This window comes from Gastrolobium bilobum, unplaced genomic scaffold (assembly GCF_033153095.1).
Source record: "Gastrolobium bilobum isolate Gb01-03AN ecotype WA unplaced genomic scaffold, APGP_CSIRO_Gbil_v1 utg39154, whole genome shotgun sequence".
Classification (NCBI taxonomy): Eukaryota; Viridiplantae; Streptophyta; class Magnoliopsida; order Fabales; family Fabaceae; genus Gastrolobium; species Gastrolobium bilobum.
The window spans coordinates 46,208-56,976 of NW_026898749.1; the positions used below are offsets into that span (position 1 = coordinate 46,208).

General features: G+C 36.2%; 1 protein-coding gene across 1 annotated transcript; it reads left to right on the plus strand.

The window, feature by feature from the left end:
- Positions 1 to 282: 282 nt before the first annotated feature.
- LOC133283849 (cysteine-tryptophan domain-containing zinc finger protein 5-like) lies at positions 283 to 10,073 on the plus strand. The gene is made up of 11 exons (XM_061480759.1): positions 283 to 772; positions 1,574 to 1,646; positions 1,732 to 1,859; positions 1,982 to 2,380; positions 2,460 to 3,745; positions 3,939 to 4,384; positions 4,502 to 6,420; positions 6,518 to 6,675; positions 7,929 to 8,089; positions 8,649 to 8,809; positions 9,352 to 10,073. The coding sequence occupies exons 1-11, from the start codon at positions 680 to 682 to the stop codon at positions 9,568 to 9,570; spliced, it is 5,043 nt and encodes a 1,680-aa protein (XP_061336743.1). The 5' UTR covers positions 283 to 679; the 3' UTR covers positions 9,571 to 10,073.
- The last annotated feature ends 696 nt before the right edge of the window (positions 10,074 to 10,769 follow it).

A 10,769-nucleotide genomic window follows, 5' to 3' on the forward strand; every position in this document is an offset into this window, starting at 1 on the left:
TATATCTTTTTAGATCCTAACCGTTGATTTCCGTCCATCAACGATTATAATTTATTGGATTAAAATTATTAATTTATTAATAATAAATTTGGCCCATTAAATTTAGCCCAATAGATTATAACCGTTGATGGGCAGAAATCAAAGGGTTAAGATCTAAAAGGATATGAACTTACCTCCTTTAAAATGATAGATGTTTCTCCCTAAATTTAATCAAATAATTAAAATACACAGAGAGCGCGAAGTGAAAGATTTGAAATCCGTTTTGAACTTGCCGTCAAAACTCATTCCGGTGGTCACTGATCGGTTTCGCCGATCTCCACAGTCTCATCTTGTTCACAAGGTTGTGGGGTTGAAGCCAAAAAAATTGAATTTTTAATGCAAGTAAGTATTTTTATTCTGGTTTATATGCTTCTACGTCAATGAAGGGTTGTCTTATGGCATGATCACTGTGCCTTTCAGCGGATTTCCCTTCTGGGTTTTTGAGGGTTTCGTGTTTGATTCTGTGGGTTGGATGATTCTTTCATAAATTTGGGTTTTTTTGGGTTTTTTTTTTTCTGCCATTTTTTTGGGGGTTTTATTGAAGTGATGTTGGACTTCCGAGAAGGTTCCAATATAAAGGTGTTACTATTTGAATTCTGTGGTTTGGCTTAGGGCTAGAAAATTTTGGTTGGTTGTAGTGATGGAAGCGCATACTGAGCTCGAGGAAGGAGAGGCTTGCTATTATAAGGATACTGATGAAGGCAACGTTGACCTTGATTCTCTATCTTACATTGTAAGGGCTTACTTGAATCCACTTTTGACCAAGTTCAAAATTTTCCCATTTGAATTTGGTTTGGTTTATGTTTTGGGTGATCACTAAAATTTCATTCATTGTACTACTATCATTGAACATGGTCTTTCAATGTATCAACGTATTTGTTTCCTGAGGAAAATAGGGAATGAAAGTGTTATAGAATTTATCATAATTAAACTTCTGTCTGTAGGGACTAAATATAATTTGATTACTGGGCTTCATAAATAAACCTACATTGTTTGTTAAAGGAAAAGAAATTCAGTATCAATGTAGAATTTCTTGAGTTACTTGTGAACTAACTGGCATAGCATAAATGAATCAATCCTTGAAAACTGCCTATAAATATTATGAACTGATTTTGTTGGCGTAATGATGCTGGAGATGCTTATCCTGTTGCTTCACGAGTGAAAAACATAGTTTACTAGTTACCAGTAACTGTATCTACCACACCCATCACCAACAACTGGTAAATGAATTTATGCACCGTACCATTAGTTCTTGTGTGAAATGGTCTTGATGCAAGTTGATCTTCTAGGTGTTTCTCATATTGTTGTTGCGTTGTTAATGTGCATTTATATTTTAGCCTCTGATAAGGTTAGTACCTACAAATCAAATAGATGAACTAATGACAATTCTTCAAGGTGCCTTGTATTATCATGCTTCATATTCCTTGTGATTATTATTGATGAATGATGAATGCCATTTTTTCCTTAAAGTCATATTGGTTAAATTTCATTATGAAAATATTAGGCCTAAGAAGTTGTTTCCTGTTTCCTGTAGGATGAGAAGATTCAACATGCTCTGGGCCATTTTCAAAAGGACTTTGAAGGTGGTGTGTCTGCTGAAAATTTGGGTAAGTGGCATAATAAAGTCATTGCTTGTAGTGAGAATTTGCGTCCACAAAAGTGATGCTATCAGATATGAATAATATTTTTCAGGTGCAAAATTTGGTTGCTATGGTTCCTTTTTACCTACCTATGAACGCTCTCCTTGTTTTCGGTCTCATTCAAAGATTCCACAAAGAAACCACAGCTCACCTAAATCTCCTATCAATGTCCACATTGAGGTATAGCAATATTGTTGTTTGTTTATTTTACTATTTTATAGGAAGGTAATACATGCTGCCATATATGTTGGAATGGAAGGAATACAGTTTAATTCAACACTGTTGGTTATGTTTTTATTCAGGCTGTGTCTCATAACACCGAAGCACCTTCAAATGTGCCTCCTTCTGCGAGGCTTGGAAATGCTTCCTATAGTCCACATTCATTTCATGATTTAAGAGCACCTTCAGTAGATAACTCAGTGTTGAAAGGCAGAAGAATTTCTTCCGGTGATGCAGCTGAGAGATGCACTTTGAAAGATGATACTACAAAAAAGACAGGAAATTCAACTGACCAAAGACCGCTGAAGTTTCGAATCAAAATGAAATCTCATATCTTAGCACAAAAGAATGCAGCAATTTATAGTGGCCTTGGGCTTGATAGCTCTCCATCTTCCTCAATGGGGAACAGCCCTGTGGAAAGTGAAGGCATGCCACCTGTATCTCAAGAGAATACTGAAGATTATGTAACTGCCATTATTCAGGTAGAGGACCTTTTCTATTTCTATAATGTTTGATTCCATTAGAAAGATTGAAGTATTTACCATTTATTTAATGATATAGGATATGACTTCCTTTTCTATCCCCGGGGGTGTTCTAATATCACCACTACATGAAAGTTTTCTCTCCTTGATAAAAGAGGAAAAAGTTATTCAAGACAACAGATATATGTCTCCTCTTAATGGTCATCAAGAACCTTTTCCCATGTCTACTGATGAATCAGATTCTTTTGCTGAGGATGGGCATTTGAAGAAGACGAAAGTGAGACAAAATGAAAAGCAGCTGCAATTGAAGAATATGAATGGGACCATTTCTGAGGAAGATATGACATTGCATACAAAGAAAATGTTTGGAAATAGAACACCAGATCGTAAGGACTTTCTCTCGAATGACTTGAAAAGGACACCTCTGTCAAGTTCAATTTGTGATGCTGGTGAAACTGCTGAAGTCACAGCTAAAGCTTCTGAAGTCTCAAAGGAGGTTAATGAGAATGGGTTGCAAGGCAGAATGGTTTTTGTTGAAGCATTGAAGGAGGAGTCGTTGGAGTCAATATCTGGTCAGGATTTCAAGAAGATTGAAAAGACAAATGCAGGCAATGGTTTTATGAAAAATGTTCTAGAGCATAAACTAGAAAGTTTCCGCAAGGATAATTCTACTGATCGTAAGAATAATGACAAGTGTAATGCTAACATGATTTCCAAAATGGTTGAGCATGATGCTGTAAAATGTAAGGTAGATCAAGTTCCTCAAAAGTATGAGACCCATCAGAAGGTAACAGCTGTAAATGAGGGCAAAAATAAGTCAAAAGGTGTTCAAATTCCTGGAAAAGCCGAGGCTGTTGCAAGAAGAGATAGCTTTGGTGGTAGTAATGATGCAATGATAACTGATAAAGGGAGTGCTGGCTTTGGCATTACTCATAGAAGTAAAATGAATAAATCAAAGTCACTTAAGGACAAAAAGGTCAAACATAGTAACGAAGATTCATTGAAAGAAAAAAAATCAGAATGGAAAGTTGATGTTCCTCCTGGTAATAGTGCTATGAAAGATGCTAACATTAATAATTTCAAAAAACAGAGTGTGTTTGGGGCTAAAGTAAAGGAAAGACCAAGTGGCAATAAAGTGGTTAACCAGTTGCTAGATGGGCCATGCATAAAAGATGCTTCAGGTTCATTTCCTATTGCTGAAAATGGCCCTGCTCCTGAAATGATTGCTTCAGCAGTAGCAGCACCTCAACTTATTGCAGAAGATTGGGTATGTTGTGACAGTTGCGAGCAGTGGCGGCTGCTACCTACTGGTATAAAGCCAGATCAGCTTCCGAAGAAATGGTTGTGCAGCATGCTAAATTGGCTGTAAGTTGATTGCTCATTTTGGTTTGAATTTTGCGTGATCATATTATGCTAGGTATACAATTAGTTTGATGCTGTATTTTAAGCAATAATTGAGGACTACTTTTTTTTTATTTGTTTTATTTCCCCATGATTGTATACATTTGTCTGTGCTCTATGTATTATTGCCTCCTCATTGTTCTTCTGAAATTGTTAGGCCTGGGATGAATAGTTGTGACTTTAGTGAGGACGACACAACAAAGGCACTTTATGCCTCGTATCAAGTGCCAATTTCTGTCAGTCAAAATAAAATGCAAAGCCATGCCAATGGATCTGCAATTGGAGTGAGCTCTGCTGATGCTTTGCAATTTGGCCCGAGTCTCAAGAAGTCCGGCTCTGATGTTAAGTTTGATCGAGGAAAGAAGAAACATGTTATTAAGGAAAAGACAATGGCAGGAATAAAAAATGACATGCTTCAGTTCTCAAACTCTGGAAAGCTCAATGCTCCAGAATCTGGAAAAAATAGAAGCTTGATTGACATGAATCAGCATCCTGCAGGCTCAGACCCTATGAAAAAGTTGAATTCTAAATATTTTAGCGGGTTAAACAACTTGATAGATGAGAAAGATATGCCTAAAGAGAAAGAAAAGCACATAAATGGAGGTATTTCGTTCATTTCAGAGTTGATATTTTGTTATTTCAGATTTATTTTTGTTTTGTTAATAAACAATTATAGATATTCTTAATTAAAAATGTCAATTTTTTTTCACCCATATGCAGGTGATAGAAAGCATATTAAATCGAAACGCAAGATGGATGCTGATCAATATAGATCGGGGACTCCTAAGAAATCAAAAACTGATGTTTGCTATGCTGATAAACAATTGAATCCTGGCATGGGCCTTGAGAAGGTGGCTTTAAATTCAGGAAATGGTTTGCCAACAAAGGCTCGTGGGAGGGATAGGAGGAAGTCTGATGAGTATTGTTTATCTGAGGATGTACAGGACAAATTACTAGTCCCTGTAAAGAAAGAGGGAGATCAGGCTCAGGTCTCGTCTGGCGGTGAGCCCTTGGGTGTGAAAAACAGCAGTAAAAGTGATGGTTCGATGAAGAAAAGGAAATTGAAGGGCTGGCTAGATAATGAGAAGCATAATAACACTTACTCCTTGTATGGTGATAAGCAGTGTGGCGAAGAGGACAATTCAAATAAATTTAGGAAGGAGAAGAAGTCTAGAATTTTTAATGAAGATGCAAAGTCAGTAACTGAAGGTGATGATAAATCGAGTAAAGGTGGGATGAGCCAAGTTTCATTGACAGGCAGTAGGGACCAAATGGTTCTTGGAACAGAAGTAAGATTTGCTGATAAAGCCCACCAACCAAGGAAGCACAGAAAAAATATTGCATCTCGTCAATCTGTGGATGATACGAATCCATTGGGCAAGCAATTGGGCTCTGGACAACTTTCATTGGCAGCAACTTCAAGCTCTTCTAAGGTTTCAGGATCTTATAAAGCTAAAACCAACTTTGAAGATGTTAGAGGTTTGCCTGTAAAATCTGTTACCTCATCACATTTGAGGAACTCCAACTTTGATAAGCGTGTTTTGGCAGTAAAGGACGTTTCAGGGAAGGATGATTCTACAAAAGGTGGTCTATCTTCAACAGGTTCCAGGAGATGTGAGGATAACAGGGAGGGAAAGCAATCAGTAAAATTGAAGGGGAATAGAATTTCATATAACTTACATCCTGCATCTGACAAATTATCTTCAATAGAGTACAGGGTTGAGGATGCTAAAGACAAAACCAGGGTCCTTGCTAAAACTTCTTCTGGAGTTAAGAATAACCATTTGATTGAAAGTGGTATTCTTGTTGAACAACATGGCAATTGTGCCAATGCTATGCATCATGTGAAGAAAGTAAACAAGGACAACCAGGAAAGTGAACTTTCTTGGCAGAAATCTGGTAAGGTTACATCCTTGCACAGCAAGGAAAAGGACAGAAGGTCTGGCTCTCAGGTTGGTACAGATAACATGAAGGTTTCAGCTTCAGAGAATGATTATTCCAAAAATGGGAGAAGCTATGATTCAGCAGTTGATCCGAGTTATCATGCATATGGTCCTGAGACAACAAACAGTACTAAACACAGTTCTCCCAAGTTTAAATGCGAGATTGACAGTATTAGTGAGAAAAGTGCTTTAAAACATGGGTCAAGTGATAGTGGGAAGCAAACTAAGCTAAAACAAAAAGACTTTGAGAATTCAGTTCTGAAAATGGATGCTCAATGTAGCACTGATAGGAAGACTATCTCCCAGCAGAACCTGACTCGTGATTTTGAGGAAGAAAACAAAGCTAATCATGTATGCACAGAATTAAGAGATGGGAAATCCAAAATTCTCTCATCTGCTGTGGGTGAAGTAAAAAGGGAAACATTATATGTGGGTTCTAGAACTGTACCTCGGTATCAAAAGGGAGATATGTCAAGTGAGCATCCAGTCCATGTGCGTGGCAATGGTAATGGAGCCAAGTTAATGAGAAATTCTGCTGACGTTAGTAGCAACAATGGAATTAATCATAGTTCTGGAAATTTTTCACCCGATCAACAACTCGCCCTGTTAAGTTCTGTGAGAACAAATTCTAGCCATACTGCCATTAACACCCTGGAAGAAGCTACAAAACTAAAAGATAGAGCAGATCATTATAAGGTTAATTTATCATTTCAAGATTTTACTTCAAATCTTTTGGTTGGATCTAGTATCTATCTTTTTATAACTGATGGTTTAAATACTGTTTATTTTATAGGAGTGCGGGTTTGATTTTGAAAGCAATGAGACTTACTTTCAAGCTGGTTTGAAGTTTCTGCATGGAGCATCTCTTTTAGAAAATTGTCACGGTGAGAGTAGCAAGCATGGGGAGAGGAGTCAAATGCAAATTTATGCTACTACAGCTGAACTTTTCAAGTGAGTAAAGCAAAATTTGAAGCTATAATTAAATTTATTATTTTATGAACTTAGATTTTTACCATTATTCAGTTATTGACTTTGTACATCTTGATTGAGAACATGTAATTTATGAGTCAAAGTACATTTTGAGAAAAAAAGGTTTGAGAACTTGTAATTTGGTTGAGGCTAGAAGTCAGTCGAGCCAGCTCTCATCTTGGTTCATGAACAACTCATTGAACTGATCATTTTTCCTTGTTTAAATGAGCCAAATTTGAGCTTTTACATGTTTGAATGATTAGCTTGTCAGCCAGCTCGATATATAAATACAGACATTTTTTAAATATAATAATAATCACGCTTTAATTTAATATGTAGTTTCATTTAATTTTTCTTTGGTTTAACTATATTATTTTTTAACTGAATATATAGATTTTATTTAGTTACAGATTTGAGTCTAACTCATTGAGTCTAAAATATTCAAATAATACTAGTCTCGATATTGGCTGATTAAGCTTGAGTAGTTTCTGAGCTTAAGGTGAGGCAAGCTTGAGCTAAGAAAATAAGCTCAATTTCTTTTTGGAGCCTAGCATGAGCTAGGCCTAGGATGGCTCAGCTCCGCTTAATTCCATTCCTAGTGACAAGCTATCTTTGTGAGACTTCTCGATTATGGATGGAAGCAATTAATGACATAATAATTAAATCTTTTTGTTAGTAAGATGTTTTTCTAAGTATCTCCTTAATTCTTTTAGTGAATGTCTCTTTTTTTTCTCCTATCAAGGGCCCCTGTTTTTTGAGAGGATTTTTAGGATTGTGCTTTGGTAGACAATATGAGCTATAAAATATAGGGCTGCAATAGTTGCATAATGCTTTATGCTATGAGTCTTACTTTGCCTAGTTGTTACCAATTTACAATTACTTCAGGTTTAAAACTAATTGAATGCTTGCTTGTCTGTAACATAAGCATGATTTTTGATCTAGTTATTTTTTGGGGGGAGGGAGGAGGGAGTCTTGTATATCATTTAGCGAATTACAAAGGCTAATCACTGTCTTCGATTAACACTTCCCAGCTTTGTTAGCAGTGCCTGTCTAGATCTATTGAATTATTTACTGTTTTGTGCTGTTACTGTCTTACTGTTAGTTTGTTTGTTCAACTTTTAGAATAAAAGTTGTTCCATTAAATAACATTTGAAGTTTAATGGACTATTGTCTTTTTCTTTAGCTATTCATGTTAGCTGGCCTTCAATTCGTACTGTGCCTTGAAATGTTTTCAGATCCTGTGCCTATGAATATGAAAGTCGCCAAGAAATGGCAGCAGCTGCTTTGGCATATAAGTGCATGGAGGTTGCATACACGAGAGTGGTTTACTGTAAACAATCTAGTACAATCAGGGATCGACATGAATTGCAATCGACTCTACAAATGGTTTCTCAAGGTAATGGAACATAGTTTTGATGTAAGTTTTTATGTCTTCAGTCTTGTGAGGCATTGTTGTATGTTGCAATCTTCTTTATACATACATATTTCTTCCAATAATGAATTAACAAAATTAGTGCACCGTACCTATACGCATGAAGAGAAGGAGAAAGCGATTAGCTAATGGAACATATTACATATAAAATCATTCTTGATTCTTCACCTCACAATTTAAACTTTTGGAATATTTGGTTTATGACATGTTATTAGAGCCTCTATAACCAAGTGGTCAAGAGTTCAATCCTTGTTAGTCCCCCGTTCTTCTATGTGAATTTCAGCTTATGGGCATATGCATTTGTTCATGCTTCAAGTCCAAAGGGCTCTTACGTGAGGGGGCATGCTAGATATAAAACCATTTATGAGTCTTCATCTACAACTTAAGTTTTTGGGATAGTTGGTTCATGACAGAGTGAACAAGACTTAGTCTAGATAGCTCAATAGCCTTGTCTTTAATATTGTCTGAAAGATGCATGCCTCATAAAGTGATCCAAGTCAGTGATGTATCTCTGCTTTTTTAGGTGAATCTCCTTCATCTTCTGCATCAGATGTTGATAACTTAAACAATCAGGCGGCAATGGATAAGGCCACTTTGCCCAAGGGTACAACTGGTTCTCAGGTTGCTGGTAACCAAGCCATATCTGCTCAAACTCGTTCAACTTTGGTCAGGCTTCTTGATTTTGTAAGTTTTAATTGTTGATAAACGTTATGTTCTTTTTGGAGAATTATCTACGTGCATTGATTCTGAAGTACCACGGAACTATTGTTGGGGGATCTAAGGGTTTATTGGTAGAAGGGAATTGTTAGAAATGTGGTTCTGTCTCAGATAAAATATTTGAGAAAAATCAGTATGGATGTCCACTATTTTTGCGATGCAAGAGAAGTTCAGACTTTGATCCTTAGACAATTTTCTGTTGCACGCAAGATCTTGGTTCATACCTGAAATTCCTAGAAAGTTATAGGAGTGATTCTCTTATATAAGAGCATGGAGTATTGAATGTCGTACTGGAAATTGTCACTGAGCACTTTTTAATGCAATACAAATTTTAGTTTTTAGTGGATAGGTGGATGTAAAATTTCAAGCCTATTGTTTCATCCTGCTTCACCCTAATAATCAGCAGTTAGCTTATAAGGTTGTTGAGTTTCACTGTAGACACAGAATACCAAATCATAAGGATTTATTATATATGTTCATAATTTTTTATGGAAAGTTGTTTTTTGTAGACTCCGGATGTAAATTTTGCAATGGAGGCTTGTAGAAAATGTCAGAGCGCTTTCACTGCTGCTAAGTTGATCACAGAAGAAGCACGGAATACGAACTGTATAACTTCTATTAGGAGGGTTATTGATTTCAGCTTCCAGGATTTAGATGAGCTTGTACGTCTGGTTTGGATTGCAACAATAGCTATAAGTGGTGCTGGTCTTGGTGGTGCTAGAGATTAACTTGGTCCTGTATATAAAGTATCTTTTTGGTTTTTTACTTCTCTACTGAGATGGCATTGTGAAACGAAGGAGGGGCTAAAGGATATCTACCTAGAGTTGCACTTGGAAACCTGCTTAAGATGGCAGGTTGCCCACAATCTGTTACCCTTATGTACATTTGTACAAAATTTGATTGATTAGAAAATTTTGGAAGGTATTTCTTATTTTGAGGTTCTTCTTAATGTGGATAGGGGGTACAATACAGAACACACACCCTTACATTTTATGGGTTAGGAAGAGGGAAGGGATTCTTGGTTGTCAAGTGACACCAGATGGATATTATGTTAGTTCAGTGCTACATTCTTTGCTCCACAGCTATGGAGCCCCAGGAAAAAAACTAGAGTTTGGAAATGTTAGGCAGCCATTTTTGAGGGCTTTGAATACTGATATAGTTATAGTAGGTCCATTGTTTATGACAAACTCTCCTTTTATGTTATCATATCAAAGTTTTGAATGAATAGAAATCCTAGCAGAAAGTTTCCTTGTGTGTGTTTGAGTACAAATCGATGCTAAACTTCTGTTTCCAGTTCTTAGTTGTATGTTGAGTGTTCGTCATCTAAGTTCATTTTATGGATTTAGTTTTGATTCATGTTAGTGCAAAAGCTTTTTACACTATATCTTGGTATATTATTGAAAAGTTTTGACTTTGATAACAATTACGCGTTGAGGTTTTGCTGGTATCTTGTGGCTGGTTAAACGTAGTGATTTCAATGGGTAAAGCAATTATGTAATTTATTTATGGGGTTTGGAATAAATCTTTGGTACTACTGCTGTACCTAGATTCAGTGCATTCCATCAATGAGAACATTACACGTCAAAAGAGAGAAAAAATTTGACAGAAACTGACATGTAATATTTTCATTGGTGGGATGCACTGAATCTTTGGTACAGCAGTAGTACCAAAGATTTATTTGCGTTCATCATGCAACATGATCAAAAAAATAAAAAATGTTTCTTACACACATAACATTTTGTGGGGTCCGCATATTTTGAAGCAAAAAAAAAAATTATGACACGAAAAACGAATCTCTATAAACATAACCCAATCACTTTTTCTACAACATAACTTTTATAAAACCCTTTATTTATTCTTCCTGGGTTTTATCTTTGTTATGTTATATAACCTAATTTTACTTTCCTACACATACAATAAAGAGGAG